Source organism: Pelodiscus sinensis, chromosome 13 (assembly GCF_052426305.1).
Source record: "Pelodiscus sinensis isolate ZL-2025 chromosome 13, ASM5242630v1, whole genome shotgun sequence".
In the NCBI taxonomy this organism is placed as follows: Eukaryota; Metazoa; Chordata; order Testudines; family Trionychidae; genus Pelodiscus; species Pelodiscus sinensis.
Window position 1 is genome coordinate 7887947 of NC_143064.1, and position 17858 is coordinate 7905804.

At 43.3% G+C, this 17858-nt stretch overlaps 1 protein-coding gene across 1 annotated transcript; it reads right to left on the reverse strand.

Moving 5' to 3' along the window:
• Positions 1-126: 126 nt before the first annotated feature.
• Positions 127-16570, reverse strand: TMEM185A (transmembrane protein 185A). The gene is made up of 7 exons (XM_075941084.2): positions 16229-16570; positions 12709-12885; positions 9188-9395; positions 6352-6435; positions 3570-3746; positions 3076-3199; positions 127-1349 (listed from the first exon to the last, which is right to left on the reverse strand). Exons 1-7 carry the CDS (start codon positions 16264-16266, stop codon positions 1105-1107), a joined length of 1053 nt encoding a protein of 350 aa, XP_075797199.1. The 5' UTR covers positions 16267-16570; the 3' UTR covers positions 127-1104.
• Positions 16571-17858: the final 1288 nt, after the last annotated feature.

Genomic DNA, 17858 nt, shown 5'->3' on the forward strand with positions numbered 1-17858 from the left:
CTGACCTGTGTTTCACAAAAGATAGGGTAGTTTATGCAACAGTACAGTCTTGGTATTTATGTCAGCTGTAAATTGATGACAATCTACAAAATCTGAGCAATTAAAACAAAGTATAGATTTTCCACATAATATAGGAAAAAATAGTTTATTAAACAGCTGAAGGGGCTAATAACTAATAATGTGTTGCTTAATGGTAAAATATGACTACAGAACTTGAAGACGCAACACAGTTAACATCTACCCCCCCCTCCACAAGTCAGTGCAACGGTTGTGATTATTTACACAATAATTTACATTGAGTCAAAATCATGTAAGCTGTTATACATTCTATATAAAACAAAAGCCTTCAAGTCTTGCCAGAGAAGTGCAATGCTCCTGTGCCTCTGTAGTTAAAGATAGTGTTCATGTCTGAATAGGAAATGACAGGTAAAGACATGCCAACGCATATATCTAAACAACATACAGCAAGAGAGGCCAAATACATACTTAAGACTTGAAAGACATCCTCTGTAATAGTCTATGCATTTCATACAAGTTTTTAAAAAAATACCTTTACATAATATTTATACTGTACAGAACTAGAATTTGAACAGAATATATTACATTGCTACAATGTTCGTATAAATACTATACAGCCAGGCACATAACCAATCCACTAGGAAGGTTCACCGATTAGACAACCACCTATCTTCAGGGACAAAAGATCATAACACTAGGAACACAATACTTAAAATGCTTAAATGAGGTGTAGAAAAATCTGAACTTGAGTTACCAGAGGTCATGTTACAGAATATTAAAAGTTTTCAATGCCCCATGCACTACAATTGATATACTGGATTAATTTCTCTGGTAATGACTTTATAGGTATATTTAAAAAAAAAAGATTAACTAGTGTTCCCATTTGGATTCACTACCATGAGATTAAGTAAATATGGAAAGCTCCAAAAGAAATCATTTAAAAATCTCCAATGTATACATTATAAGCCACTAACTGACAAATACCTAGCCTTAAAAGAAATTAGAACATTTTTTGAGATGAAATACATTTGGTTGTTTATTCCTAGTTCCAGTTTTGTTGTCAGTTGTCCATCTTCTAAATTCGTTTTAATCTGGCACATCAATGCTTAGCTTGGGAGGTGGAATAACGTACTTTCCAGGACTCTGTGTAATGACCACTCCAGTCTTTTTTCGGAACATTGGTGCAATTTTGGGAGGTTCTGGAACAGGTGTTTCTTCCATTTCTTCATTGTCTTCGTGATGAAGATCATAGGAAATATTTCCATATTCTCTCAAGAATGGGAAAATTTCAAGTAGAAATTGACAGAAATCTTTGCGAATTCCAAACCACCCTGGACAAATCCAAATTAATAGTTTCAGTTTTACTCAAGAAAAAATTACACTTTAAAACCAAGTACTCATTTCATTTTTATACTAAAATCTTTTATATAAATATTGTTTATAAATAGTTAGACACTAACACATGGTGCTAGTGACTCAGTAGATAGTACCCTTCCATTAATTAATCCCACAGCATGGCATACAGAAGTATTTTACCTGCTACAGGCAAATCTTTCACATAAAACAAAGCCAACGTCCTGACTACTTGCAATTAAAGATTCCATGATATCCTTGTCAAACAGATATTAAGATTGGTGACCGGTTGCCATATTTCACCTAGATAAGTTCCAACTGAAATTAATTTAAGTACATTTGTTTGTTAAGCACATGGGGTCCATTTGGAATGAACGGGGTTATGTTACCTAACTCATACTCATAAAATAAAAGTTATACAACACACTACTAGATCCACAGCATATAGCCTTAAACACTAAGCTAATGTTGTCATCAGCTACACTGCAAATGCACTGTGGTCACAGCTACAGGTGAAGACTGACTTGTGCCCTGTAATGTTCCACCACTCTACTCTTCCAAGCACAAAGTTGAGGAGGCAATTTAGGCTCTAGACTTAAAAAACAAACAAAAAACCCCACACAGGTTTAAAAAGTTATATACAGTAAACTTCCGATAATCCGGCACCTTTGGGACCCAGGGGGTGCTGGATTATTAGATATGCCGGACTATCGGAAGGGAGGGCTATGAGGGGTCTGGGGTGAGGGGGGGTACCACTCCAGACCCCTCATAGCCCCCCCTTCCGATAGTCCGGCTCTGCCCCAGGCGTCCCTGATTCAGCCACTGCTGAAACTGACCAGCAGCGGCTGAATCGGAGACGCCTGGGGCAAAGCAGCTGGAGTGCTGCCGGGTTGGTCGGGGTAACGCCGACCCTTGGCGCAGCGAGACCAACCAGGCAGCACCCCAGCTGCTCTTGGGGACGCCTGGGGCAGAGCAGCTGGGGTGCTGCTGGGTTGGTCCCGCAGCGCCGCTCCTCGGCGCTACTGGATCAACCCGGTAGCACCCCAGCTGCTCTGCCTCAGGCGTCCCCCCAAGTCAGACGTTGCTGATACTGATCAGCAGCTGACTCAAGGAAGCCCCCGCTGGTCAGTTTCAGCAGCAGATGACTTGGGGATGCCTGGAGCAGAGCAGCTGGAGTGCTGCTGGGTTGATCCAGTAGCGCCGAGGAGCTCCGATTTTGCTAAGCGGTGGGACAGAGCACAAAGCCTCCCTCCTCGTTCCCAGAACAGAGCAGCCACATTCAAAGCAGCTGCCACTGCGCTGTGCTTAAGGGTCCCAGCAAGGCAGCCATGGGCCAGATCCAGTGGCTTGGCAAGCTGGATCCAGCCTGCTGGCAGCCTCTTGCCCATCCCGGCCTAGTTTGCTTTGTGTCCACAAGTCAAACAAAAGACTGTTTCCATGTAAATACAAGCTATACCTTTTGGCCTATTGAAAGAGACCCACCCCCACAAAATTCCTCAATACCCCAAACTGAAAATGCCTCAGATACTTCTCTTTCCTATCTCTTTGGCTACTCTCTCTTTCAGGGGGGAGGCAGGAGTACACATATAGCATCTAGAGTTTTTAATTGATCCTTTTCAAAAATAATAGCCTCAAGTCTGGATTAAATATTTGTATTCAATATGAGCTTTTCCCATCTATTACTGCAGGTTTCTAAATACTTACAATGATTTCCTCCTTTCTGTCCAAAGGTTGTTGCCATTAAAGTTATCAAGGAAAGCCAAAGCGGGACAAAAATGGGTATATATGAGAATGCATTATGTCCATCCAGTCTGTGAACTAGTAGAATCTAATGGAAAAAGTTAAGCAAATATGAGTTTGATTATAATGCACATCCCTGATTTTAAAAACTTTTATATGCTAGACCCCCAATCCTGCAAGATACATTGCACAAAATATCCCGACTATGCAAAGTTCCACTGGTCTCAGTTCTAACAAGTTTCCAACACTTATGTGAATGTATGAACTTTTGTTCTGAAGTAGCAAAAATCCCTACCTTAATTTTCAATGACCCCTCCCTCCCCAGCTTAATCCATGATAAGAGTTAAGATTTTATTCTAATCAAGGAATAGTATCTTCACTTTAAGGAACCCCAAAAGCAGCAACTAATGAAATATAGAACCTAACTAAGAACCACACACAAATGTGTTTTTGCTTACTTCAAATGTGAGTAATGGAACAACGATTGTCATCCAACTGATGGCCATTGTTATGTGTGTTCTCCTTTGCTCAGCAATAACATCCATTGAACGCAGGAACAGGACAGACCAAACAATGTAATAGAGTACTACCAGACACAGAAAGGACATCAAGATCCACAGAGGAACACAAACAACCTGAAAAAGAAAGAAAGTTGACTATTTTTCTCCTCTCAGGGATGAGTTACTCTGTATTAGTTTTGGTTTTTAGAAAATACACATATTGAACCTAAATAGGTGAAAGCAATTTGTAAATTTATGTTTTTAATTAAGATTATTTCTACAACAAGAAAGCTTCATAAACCATGACCATTAGTAAGTACGATATCAACTTCACTAGATAAGTTTCTTAAACCTTTGTCTAGACTGGACCTTTAACACAATTAGCTGAAGCAATTTAAAACCACTTCAAGCTAATTCAGTTTCAGTAAAATTTAATTAGATATAATAAATTGGGCAAGGGATCTTAAAATGAGTTTAGAATATAAGCAAGACTCTTGTCTCCTTTTGAATTTACTCTTGAATATGAAGCAAGAAGAGGAGACCATGACAGTCGCATGATATGAGATGCTCAAAGTGGGGCAACACAATATCTTAAGAGTCCTTCCAATTTTTTTTCCTCACATCTACTATTTTTGTATGTAATTTTTTATAAGAATGTGTCTCTGAAAGCCACTTTTGGAATTTTAAATCGCAATATATTCTTTTTACATTAACTCTTCCTTGTAACTGTATTTGAAATGGTTTGTAAAAATACTGGCTTAATCAACCAATTATTTACTAGGTACTTACAAAAGCATTCCCTATCTCATCATCCATTAACTCCCTACTTTGTCTTGTTTTCTCCAAGGCAGTTTCTTTTCTATCTAATTTCCTCAACAACTGATCAGAGATTAACTGGAGTTTGTACTATGTTTCACTCCCCCCTGCAGAATGACACAAGCAGCCTCTTATCTCTACCTGTTTCTAGAGTGAAAGCATCTGGATAAGCAAATCAAATGAAATGAGATTATGGACTTGTCAATGCCATGGCATTAACATTTTAAACAGGTTTTCTACCTAAAGGAATAAAAATGAAACAGACTATAGCAGCCAGGTTTTCAGTGGACAGAGATCTAGGCCTGTGCACAAAAATACATGCAAGCTAAACAGGAATTTTAGGCAATTAGAAACCTTTTTATATAACCCATTTCTTGGGGGGGGGAGGGGAGTTTGCTCAAATGTGTATAGAAACATGCATGGAATAGCATGAACTGTGTGTGAACCTATAAATCTAGCTCAGGAGCGGGGAACCTCAAGCCCAGGGGCCAAATGTGGCCCCTGGCTTGCCTGGATTTGGCCCGAGGCTCATGGCCCCCACCAGCATTGGGGAGCTCACATTGATGCTCAAGTACCCCGTCCCCACCTTTACCTCACTGCGAGGCTGGAGCACACAAAATCTATTAGGCTGGGTCCCCATAGGACAGGCCTGCACAGCTCGGAAAATGATGAGGGCCATATTACTCCAAAGAAAACAGCTGTGGGACGCAAGTAGGGATACTCTCCCAAAAAATACCAAACACACAGCTAAAAATTTTTGTTGAGAGGAAAAACAAAAAACAAAACAAAACCAACCACAGATGAGAAACAAAACACTGCGTGTCTCCACTTGGCCCCCTGCATTTGTCTCTCCTTCACCCTGCCCCTTGGTGTCTTCCCCGGTCTCCTGACCTGTCCCCCTCCCCTCAGCACAAGCCCCTTTCCCTCCCCGACCTGGATTCTGCCTCTTAGAATCCGGCGGTTGCTGACCGTGACGTCACACCAGCGTCCTGGCGTCTGCTGGCGTCCCGCCCTCTGGCTTGCGCCCCACCTCCTCGCACCGGAGCTGCACGCAGGCAGCCCTGCGGCGAGAATCACCGCACTTCTCCCTCCCCGGTGGTGCTCCGCTCCTCCGCCCAGCTGGCGGATTGGATGGGGCAGTACAGTGAGCCCCTGAGGGCCGCATGCGGCCCTCGAGCTATGTTGTATAGGTCTGCCACAGGCTCCGGTGTGTGTGGCTCCTTCTCAGTCAGGGGCCATGTCAGTGAGGGTTTTTGCTTTTTTGCTTCTCACTTGTTGTCAGCCCCCGACTGATTTTTCTGTGGGCGGGCAGCCCTCAATCCAAAAAAGGTTCCCTACCCCTGTTCTAGCTATTGAAAGTTTGGCACTAAAGCTTTATATCTACCAATGTTTTTCAACAACAGCAAGTCTTTAACAAGGCCTGTAATAAGTTAATGCTTTCCAAGAAGTTTTAATTTCTACTTTTTTGTAGTTTAAGACGACAATCTATCTGAATAGCTCCCAAATCAAGAATTCTATTCCATTTGCTATATGTGCATGTTTTATAAGTGTCTAACTATTTACCCATATTTTTTCAGAAGGATAAACTAAGAGACTGTGAAGGTAACTACTTACCATGAAGAGCTCAATATATTTTTAAAACAGTGCTCTGATGCCTTTGGGCACTGGATACCATAGGGTATTCCTTATTTGTTAAAACCCACACACTACATTTACACTAATAATTTTTTTTAATTAAAAGTGATATCTACAATGTATTACTTCCAAATATACATAACTACTTGGTTCACTTTGTGCAATTTGGTAGCAAATAACTTACTTCACTTAAAAGCATTTTCCTTAGCTGGCCACTATATTCAATGTTTGCATGAAGACGTCAACATTTAGAAACAACCTTAAAATGGAGTAAATGCAATTTACGTACAAGCCATGGCCATCTGATGATCTCGTCTAGTCTGAGTGCAATAAATATGAACTGTAGAATATTGACAGAACACAAAATTTCCAACTACAAATAAAAAACAAAGATATATTAGAACTACTTCATAATTCTATAAAGTAACACACAAACACCCAAAAAGTCTGAACGAACAACTTTATGGCTCATGATACAATTCTTTAACAAAGAACACTTATAACAACACTAGATGTTCTGACTGATCATTCAGGTTTCTTTCATCATTCATTATTTCCAATTATGTTAGTTACTGTTTCTTAAACTAGTATTTCCTTTAGTAGTTGCATTGCAAACACTGCAGCACTTAGCCAGTGCAAGATAGCCAGTGCATGACAAAGAGGATACCCATCCAGTTTCACACTCCTGCATTTAATGCAAAGAGACAGTATGAATAGTGAAAGTACATTACATTTTTAGAAGCTACTGTAGGATATGTTAAGTCTTTAGTGGAACTATTTTCTCATGTAGCCATATAGGTTAAGTACTAGTTTCATTTAACAAAAAAAGAAAGCCACTGTGCTTTCAGTGTTCCATTAATGTCTACTTCAGGCCTCAGGAAAAAAGTAAAAATCGTACTTTAAAACTAACCTAAATTGAAAACATGACACCTTTCTTGCTTAATTCATACAGGATCAATTAATGAAGCGTCATCTGCCTTGGCAGAATTCCATTTCCCAAAGTTTCTGGGACAATCCCAAAGAGGTAGAATTTGGTTAAGGGATAAGAGATAAAATGGTAACTGAAACCAGCATGTTTAAATTAAATACATCTTCTGTTTTAAATGACAATGTTTAAGATGATTTTGAGATATAAATATTTTTCAGAAGTCAGACAATGTGTGATACATCATACTGGCTCAGTGAACTTAGTGAGCATTTTGCATAATTATGACTTCTAAAATGTATATGTGACACACTGAATCTTTAAATGAAGAACAAAGTCTCCACTAGCCAAGCATAGGTAACGAATTTCAAGTAACTATGTACTAGAACTCCACAACAGAATAGAAAAATAAGTGGACACTGGGCAAAAAGAAAAATTACAGTATAGACTTCTGTAACAGGGTTTTATCATTAAGTTAATATGCACCATTTGGGCCAAATTCAGCTGAATGTTTGGAGATGCCAGAATCAAATTTAAAAGCATTCATATGTACCTCAGATTAACAGTATTTTTATAATCACTGGAGCAGAACGTACAGCAGAAAATTTCCCCAGCCCATCATGCACACACAAGGACTTTTCAAGAATTGGCCTCCTATGTCAATGCATAATCAGTTTCATAGTGAGATCGAGCAGACTGAAAATACTTCAGTTCAATAGCTGCTTCTTTTTAATGATATTCAAACAACTGCCTCAGTTACATTACATCAACCAACATAGTACGTATTTGTGCACTAGGATATGCTGAATGTTAACAGCACAAAAAAGCCTGAGCTACAGAGTGGTGAACAAAAGTAGTAAAACCCTCCAGTACAACAAGAAAAAACAAACTAAGAGGAGCATGAAAATAAAGGTGATAAAGTAGTGAAAAAAATAAATTGGGCGGTAGAATTTTCTAACATTCTCTTTAGGAGATAGCTGTGACCTTTCAGGTTGAGTGGGTTTCAATTTCTCTCCACCAATATTTATCACTTGTGCACCCATCCTCTAAATCAAGGGTATTCAAGCATCCAGTGGAAGATGACTACTCTTATGCACATTTTACTTGAAGGTACTCAAACAGAATTCTGTAAAATGAAGTTCTATTTGAAAATATTTTTAAATCTGCAGTTTAAGGGATCTAAAAATCACAGTCCACCAGTTAATGAAGAGGCAATTTCCTTTCTCCATTTTCCAAAAAATGATAAATTCAATATATCCTAACACGTTAAAAATATTCTGTTGAGCTAATAGTCAAGTCATCTAAATAGGTAAGGGATTTTTGTACAGCCCCTATGGTATCAGCCTTCTGGTAACAGTGCTGCAATAATTTCCTCAGACAATTCATTGAACTAAAAAGCTGAGTTTGTTTCGGACATGGTAGCATGCATGCCATATCTCAGTGTTATCCAGAAATGTGCTCTCATATGACTCAAGAGCTAATTACATATAGAGTGTGAACAAGCTAACCTCTTATTTCTACAAACAGCACCTCTCACTCAAAGGACTCTTCAGCCTTCACCAAGATCCTACGAATTAAGTGATTTCAGCAAACAATATTGTCTCGGAGCACTTATTACCAGCCCTAAATTTGCTTCTGAGATACTCAAAAGTTAGTCCATACTACAGAAACACTTTTGTAGTTCATTGTTTAGAGTCACCAATGGAGTGGGGCAGCAAAGAGGGAAAATTGCCTCCTTTAAAAGATTCTGGGACTATTGGCCACCACTGTTCAGCAGCAGCCAGAGTTCTTGGCCCTTTAAATCACCACTGGAGCCTCCCGGGAGGAACAGAAGGGCTGGTGAGGGAGGAGGCCCCCCACCCCCCTTCTACTGGAGGTCCCACCCCTTCCAGAGCAGTGCTCTCTCCCTGCAAGTTGTGGCAAAGACTCTCATCAGCCCTGTCATTGTTATAACAGATTCAATAATACAGTCAAGTTTAGAACAATCATGTTGTAATTTAATTTGTTGTCCTATACTAAGAAGTTAAGTAGAAAAGTTAACTGAGAATAGGGCTCCCCCCCCGTCCCCCATTTCCTGGTTTCTCAATTTTGGTAAGCTACAGAATATAACAGATAAATACATGTTTTGGTAACATGCAATCAAATTCTGCTATTCAGATTCAACAATCCTAGTTCTCAGTAATCAAAAACCATGCCTCACCTCCAGAGATCTGTCATGTCGGAAGCCCCACACACAAGCTGCAACTGACACTGGAGATACAAAGAACAATGGCATGAAGACCAGAAGCCAGAAATGAGTCCCTCTTTCGATCCTGTCACATACCAGAACTTCAAACATCAGCAGTAGCAGATGGATGCCTACTGCAATTAGCATAGCTTTGAACTCCACACAAGTTTCTCCTTCTGCTCTAAAGAGGGGTAAAGAAGGAATGAAAATCTATTGGCCTTAATTCACAAAATAATATAAATTATGAAGCATCCCAGCATACAATATCCCAAGACATTTTAAATATAACAGTTCAAAGTTTCTTGTATTAATTACTATCTTTTCAGTGCCATGTTCCCATGTGGCAATAATAGGCATTATTCAGATTTCACACTTCTGTACAGCTTTCTGGAAAGAAAAAAATTCTTACCAAATTTGGGCAAAAAGTAAAAATTGAACACATTTCACAAGAGGAAAATTCACCAAAAAAATCCATTTTGAGAAAACCAAAATGGATTTATTTTTGGTTTGGTCCCTGCATAGTACAGGAGCGGGACAGGTTGGCAGGACACCTGCTGGCAACCTGCTATCTGGTCTCTGTTGAAACTACTGATGGACCAGACACATCCCCAATGTTTAAACTCTGTGGAGTCAACATTTTCCAATGGAAAATTATGCCATCTGAAAATTTTTGACTAGCTCTATCTTTCTAGAGCGTATGTTTCCTACTTCTCAGATGCATCTGTTGTTAGAAAGACTGGCATCTAATTTTCAGCAAATCCAGTAGAAATTCAGAGTTAGGAACAGAATGGGCAATGCGCACCTTATCTGGAATCAGAAGTACACAACAGAGACAACAAAAAAGCAAATACAGTACAAACTTAACTGTAAACTACTAAAAAAGGGAAAGTAAAAAAATTTCACCTTTGTTTCTACGCTTGTTTCGTTTAACTGAAACACAGCCTTTTTCCTCTGCACAATAAAGTTTAAGTCAATGTTCAGTTGTAAACTTTTGAAAGAACAACCATGTTTTGTTCAGTTACAAACATCCTCTATTCCAGAGGTATTCGGAACTCTTCAGTACTGCAATGACCGCTTATATTTTTGGTCTCAGTGAAAGGGGGAATTCTATATACTCCTGAACTTAAGCGATCACATTTATATCATGGAAATAAAATAATAAATATGTCAAAAATTCTTCTTGAAGTAGACACAAAGACACTATTCATAAGTTGAGTAATATAATCTATAAGAATGTGGATTGTGTGTGCAGTTATATGAGAGAATCATTTCTTATTACACGTTTGGAAAGTGGCATCTACAAGTTACTACTATATTACCATAAAAGTTCTTAATCTTGTTTTTTCTATAGTATATTCAAAGGGAACATAGTATTAAATGCAGACATATGAACTCTTGTATGCATTCTTGTTACTGATCGTATGTATGAATTTAAAGTCTGACAATCAATTTGAAACAACATAGGACAAGCTGAAAAATAACTGCAACCTTGGCATAAAAATAATGAAATGCAAGTTTCTTCTCATACATTTTGTTCTGTTACTGGGAACATGATTATATTACACACACTCATACAGGATATTACACTATTGAGGAATGTTTGTTTCTCGTGAAAACAACTAAAATGGTTGGCAAATATCACCTAGGCCAGGGGTTCCCAAAGTTTTTGACAAGGGGTCCAGTAAATCCATTCACAAGCTTTTGGAGGACCAGTAACATTCATTTGCATATTCATTAAGCAAATTTCAAATATGCAAATAAGTTGTTTCTGGTCCACCCAAAGCCCCCAGTGCCAGCTTTAGCAAAGCTTTTGATATGGTCACCCACAATATTCTTGCCAGCAAGTTAAGGGAATATGGATTGGATAAATGGACTGTAAGTTGGATAGAAAGCTGGCTAGACAAGGGTTTCCCAAACTTTTTACTTTAGTTGGAACGCGTTTTTTTTCAGTACTATTTTTTGCAGCCCAAAAATAAATGCATATAAAAAAAAAAAAAGAATGAAAAATGAATAAATTTTCCACTGTTTCACCCAGCTGCATCCTCCGCTCAGCCTGGGCCAGGGCTTAGGGGACCAGGCGCATAGGCACTCCAGGAGGCAGGAGCAGACTGGGGGTAGGGTATCTGGCTAGGATGGAGGGTGCAAGGAAGGGACTTGGGTAGGAATTAGACCTCCCTGGTCTGGCACCCTGACTGGTCCCAGATGAGGGATTTTTTGAACCAGGGGAGGTTATTTCAGGGCTCCTGGATCCCCCCTCCCCACTAGGCTTCTTTGCACCTTCCTCCCTGCTGGTTCCCTGCACATCCCCCCAAACCATCCCCCACAATCCAAGGGAGTGCAGCACCAGTTCCCTGCAGCCCCTCACAGCCCAGCTGAACTGCCCTTCTGTTCCCTATGCCTTCTCCCATTCACCTCAGCCCAGCTGAGCCCGCGCTGGTTCCCTGCATGCCTCCCCCCAGCACTGCTGAGCCCTGTTTCCCTGTGCCTCCCCGCAAGTCCCGCAGAACTGCTGAGCCCAGCTCTGATTTCCCGCCCCTCCCTCCCTCTCCTTGAGTCCAGTGCCGGGTTCCCGGCATCTCCCCCTGCAGCCCAGCCTGGTGACCCCCTAGCGTGGCACCCGGGGGCAACTGCCCCCCCTCCCCCCCGCCTGCTCTCCCCTCGGTACACCTCTGCCAGGAGCCCAGAACAACTGGCTGCATCCTCTGCCCAGCCTGACCCAGGGATTGGAGGATCTGGCACCGCACGGGCACTCCGGGAGCCCAGAACACCCTGGCAGCCACGCTGAGGCCCGGTATTTTTTTCCCGCGGATCAGTACTGGGCCACGTCCCATAGTTTGGGAAATGCTGACCTAGGCCACAAACACTGCTTTTTATAGTATTAGAATCTGTTTAAAACTTCCAATGAAAATATTTTTTGCGTATACTTTTTTGCGTATATCTCCAACAGCCTTTCCAGATGTAAGTATTCACTATTTAGATTAAAACGATTTATTAGTGTCCCAAACAAAGTTGAAGCCTCTGTCTTCAAAAAAAAAAAAAAAAAAAAAAATCAGTGTTCTCTTTATAAGTCAATAAGTTTTAAAAATCTCAGGTATTATTGGTAATGGGGGAAGTTCATTAAAGCTACAATTTTCCCCCTTGTTTGCATACTGTCTGAATGATCTTAGGAATCATATTTAGTGCTTTATACCTCAAACCTGAAAGTAGGTTTGTGGATGAACAGAACCTGACCCAGAATCAAACTAAAACCAATGGGCTTCACCATACCCATGGGTAGGATTAGGTAAGTATAAGGATAAAGAGTCCATACATGCATAAAACTATGTTTCCATGTATTGCATGCTACCGTGACCAATTTTAAACAGCATCAAGCGGATTTTATTGATTTCTTATATAGCTGATTTCTTATATAGTTATTAAAAGCATAGTCAAAGATTTTGAGTCACTATGAAAAAAAAAAAAATCTTTCTTCATTGACTATATCCTAATCTTACCGATACTGTGGGTTTCGTGCCCATACTCCTGTTCCTACGGAGGCACCAACAATGACCATCAGCTTCCATAGCCATATTGGAGCAAAGACAGCCCAATAGCTCCACTGAATTTTGTCATCCAAACGGAGAGATAGCAGAACAGAGAACAGCAGCAGACAGGCATAGATAAGAAATTTGCTATGAAAAAACAAAAATACAACTTAGAAGTTATTACATACTTTTAGAAAACAAATTAAACTTAGTTCAGTCAGTGCCTTGTCTGTCTGCGCTGCACACAGCAATTTTGAATCAGATACAACAGAAAAAAGTTGAGTTTGCTTGTTTTCTAGTTATAATATTAGTGTCTTAATAAGCAAAGTTAAAGATACAGAGATAATTTTAAAACTTAAAGTTCAGTCTGAATATCAGTTGTTTCAATTTTGAATTTTTTGAGTAGATGTAATCAATTCTGAAGTATTATATTCATGATCAAACATTTTTGTATACCACCTCTTTCATCTATAAATTAATCAAGGGAATATATCAAAAGCATTTTTACAAGGCATTCACACAACATATGAATGGACTTTTAAAAATACTTCCCCTCCCACAAGATAGCTCCTGATTAGAGTCTTCTAAAATATGCAACCTGATTAAATTTCATAAGCAGTATGTTCCTGGTAAGTATGCTTTCCAATACAAATCAAGGAATAATTGTAATCCATATAGTCATTTTGGTTATTTTTAATTTTAATAAATAATCTAGAATGTCAAAAATTAACTGAAATAAAAATGAATGGGATGCTGGAGCAGCCTCTGTACACGGGGAACTCAGGGCCCCCCTACAGATGGGCTGCGGCCATCCCGTGCTAGTTCCTCTGTAGCAGTGGCAACAGCTCAGGGCGGCAGGCAGGAGCTGGTCTGCATGGGGAGCTGATTTTTAAACCAGATCCCTCGCAGATCGGCTCCCGCCTGCCATCCCGCACTGCTGTCTCTGATACATAGGCAGCAACACGGGTTGGCAGAGGTCTCCCTGGGAGTGGGGCTGGAAGCCAGGCAAGTAATGGCTCTGTAAAAAGTTTTAAAATAGCTCTGTATCTTTAACTTTGCCTATTAAGACAATACACGTTGGACCTCCCTTGTCCAGCGTCCTCGGGAACTGAAACATCCCAAATTTGCCAGATATGTGGAGGTCCCCTCCCACTGGCCTCCCAGGATGTTCCCCTTCCCTGCAGTTGGCTCCCCAACTGCAGTGGCGCCACTTCTCCCCTGCTGGATAGGGGATCCCGGGGAATGGGGCTTGCTGTCTGCCCTGCTTCTGCTGCGCTCCCCCAGAAATGGACCAGTGAGCAGCAAAAGTGGGGCAGCCAGGAAGCCCCCCTTTTGCTGCTCACTGGTCCAGCTGCTACTCCACCCAGCCAGGACTCAGGGGTCAGAGCTCCTCAGCCTTTGTGGCCCCACTTCTCTTCGGCCAGACCGGAGATCCCTGGGGACAGGGCTGGCCAGTGTTGCTGCTGCCCCGCCCGGTCGGGACTCCCCAGGGCCAGAACTCCCCAGCCACGCAACCCCGGTTCCCCTCCACCCAACCAGGGCTCCCTAAGGATGGGGTTTGCACTCCCGGGTGCCAGAGCTCTCTGATCCAAAAATTTGCACGGTCCTGCCAAGCCATGGATGTTGCCAGATGAGAGAATCCTGGATTTTGGCAGTTCAAACTGGAATATTATAACTAGAAAACAAGTGAAGTTATTTCAGAGAGTGGCATTATGCATTAAAAAAAGAAACCAGTTGGACTTTTTTGAATCTTAAAAGTGCTAGAAAACAGTGCTCATGAAACATCTGTACCAGCAGCAAAACTCAGTTATGAAAAACATGGCTTTTACATACACTTTTATCCATATTGGCCTATGCTACAAAACTGTGTCAGAAAGCTAGGGCAGGTCTCAAGCATAGTTTTGGATACAGCACTTTTTATGCATTGTTTTTTATACATGGCTTTCATACAGCACTTTTATTTCAAAAAGAACCTGAAATGCCTCAGGCTTATACCGAAGGACCACTGCATTCACCACTAAAAAGCATTGTTTTTTTCAAGCACTGACTTCTAGGAGCCTGCCCCACGAGGATAGATGTTTCATTCATGCAGGGCAATGTATATTGGAATCCTATTTCTACCCTAAAGAGCTTACAGAAATCTGTTTAATGGTGAACAGCCACATTACATAACAGATTAGGTACAGTGTTTTTCACTGTGTGCTAAATGAAACAAGAGACAGAAAGAAGGTTAGAATTGGGCCTTTACACAAGCCCTCTTTTTCACTAGGTCTCCCTTCTCTGCACACTCCAGACCAGTGTTCCCTGTAAGTTGAGTGCTTGGGTGGCCTCTCAGGAAAGATTCAAATGCATCCCAGTGCATTACTAGAGCACCCATAGCCAGCAGCATGATCTGAGGAAGTGGGTCTGGCCCACGAAAGCTCATCATCTAATATCAGAGGGGTAGCCGTGTTAGTCTGAATCTGCAAAAGCAACGAGGAGTCCTGTGGCACCTTATAGACTAACTGAAGTGTAGGAGCATAAGCTTTCGTGGGCGAAGACCCACTTCGTCAGATGCATGTAGTGAAGTGGGTCTTTGCCCACGAAAGCTTATGCTCCTACACTTCAGTTAGTCTATAAGGTACCACAGGACTCCTTGTCGCTTTTGCATCATCTAATAAACCATCTTGTTAGTCTTTAAAGTGCTCCATAGGCCTGTATTTTGTTTCAGCTACCCCAGACTAACACGGCCTCATTTCTATCACTTCTCTACCTATGGCGCACACCCACACATACCTCATGCACGTAACATTTATTCCACATGAAGATGGAACATAAAAACATGAGAACGGCCACAGTAAGTCAGACCAAAGGGCCATCCTGCCCAGTGTCCTGTCTGCCCACAGTGGCCAATGCCAGGTGCCGCAGAGGCAGCGACCCAAACAGGTAATGCTCAAGCGATCTCTCTCCTGCCATCCCTCTCCGCCCTCTGACGAACAGAGGCTGGGGACACCATTCCTTCCCCGTCCTGGGGAACAGCCATGGGAAAAAGCAGAGGGCGCATCGCTCCTGAGGGCGCCTGCTCCACGCGGCCCCTGGGCAGAGCTACACGCCGCACCCTGCATTGCCCCCCCCCCCCCAGGCGGTCTCGCCAATGACCGCCAGGCACTAGGGGTGCGCACCTCGCCCTCCAGCGAAGCTGGAGCAGGGGCCGCGTGTTCTCGGGCTCAACTCATCCGCCCCCGCCCCATCCCCCTGGCTTGCCCAGCGCTCGCTCCGCCCCGCTCGGCGCTGCCGGGACAAGGCGGGCGAGGCTTTTCTCGGAGCCGCTTCCGGGCAGGGGGGCGCGCCGAGCCCCCCGGCAGGCGTACGGCCGCCGGAGCGGCAGCTGCCTGGGCTGCCCCCTCCACGAGCGGGCAGCGTGGCGGCCGCTCCCCAGGCGTGAGGGAAAGCAGAGCACTGGGCCGGGATGGAAGCCCCTCGGGCCCCGCCGACGGCAGCCCGGCCTCACCTCGGATTGAAATCCTGGAACAGCCCCCGCAGGTTCATGGCGCCCCCGACCGTCCGCCTCGGCCGCTCGCTACACAGGACGCATGGCGCAAGCGTCGCTCCCGGGGCCGCCGCCGCCGCAGCCCGATCGCCGACTCATCCCGCCCCTCTCAGCCACCGCCTGGGCCCGAGCGCAGGGCGCACGCGCAGCCCGTCCTTCGGCGCACGCGCAGCAAACCGTTCCGTTTCGACGGTTTGCCTCAACCGTACGGCAGACTCGCCCCGCCCCCTCCTGAGACGACTACGGCGCATGCGCTTGGAAGGAACCGACGTCTTGCTCTGAGGGAAGGGTTCGTCTGTGCCCGCTTTCCCGCCCCTCCCTCTGAAGGGACTGTCCCGCCCCCGCGCCGTGGACCCTGCCCCTGGCGTTGCTCCAGCCGGGGGTGGGGGCGAGGCTGGCCCGGTTGGCCTGGGAACCCTTTGTCCTGACGGCTCTCGCGGTGTTTATTAAACTGTGGCACATCCCTGCGCTGCGAGAACAACAGTTCAAAATGGCCACCCTTAAAGGGACAGGCAACTTTTTTTTTTTCCTGAATAACTCCCTCCGCATGCGCCATGTGCCGGGGGCCAGGCCCAGTGGTTCGTTACTTTCAAACCTCATAATTGGTTTACATTCGTGTTATGTTGTCCCAGCTGTGCGGAAGGAAAACGCCTATTAGAAACACGCTTATACTTCCTATAGGAAAGCTGAAATGTCTAGTTCTAGTTTCCTCAAAATAGGCAGCCTGGTATTGTGAACTTTGTAGAGCTTCTTGCTCTACGGCAGGGATAGGTAATGTCGAAGCAAAAACATGCTCCTCTGTGTTTAGGCAGCTAACAAACAGCATGAGCCAAACGTGGTCACAGCAGAGCTAGACCCAGTAAGGCTGCTAATACAATCAATCCTAGTATCTTTATACCCTTAGCTAAACAGTCTGACGTCAGGGCATCCAATTACAGAAATCCTCAATTAAATTTGGAAAAACCAAACCTTATCAACAAGATGGCGGACAGGTGCGAGGGAGTACATCTCCTGTCCCAACCAGCCTAATTAACACATACCAATAGCCCATCCTGTAGGCCTCTTCTCACGGGGTGACAGAAAGTTCACTCTGGTCTACGTGCTTGAGAGAAAAGCTGAAATGGTTTCTGTTATACAAGATGGCTTCTAGCTAAGTATGAAAATGGTTTCTACAGCTTCTACAGTAAGAAGTGGCCTGGGCGCCGGACACAGTTTGCCAGAGTTAGCCCCTGATGGGCTTTCAGATGCTTTTTTTAACCTGGGTGCCCACAGGTATGGCTGCGTTCAGCTTCTCTTGGCCATGGATCACTGTTCCCAGCCAATGGGAGTTGCAGGCAGTGGCATGGATTGGGACGCCACTTCCTACAGTTCCCAGCGGCCTGGAACAATGATCCACGGCTAATGGGAGTTGCAAGTGGCTGTACCTGTGGACATGCAGGTAAATAAAGCATTTGGCAGCCCAGCAGCGGCTAATCCTGGCAATCCGCATCCAACCCATAGGCCGTGTATTGCCCACCGCTGCTCTAGAGAGTGTTTTTCAATCATTTTTCATTCATGGACCTTTTTGGAAATCTTAGACTTAGTCTGCAGC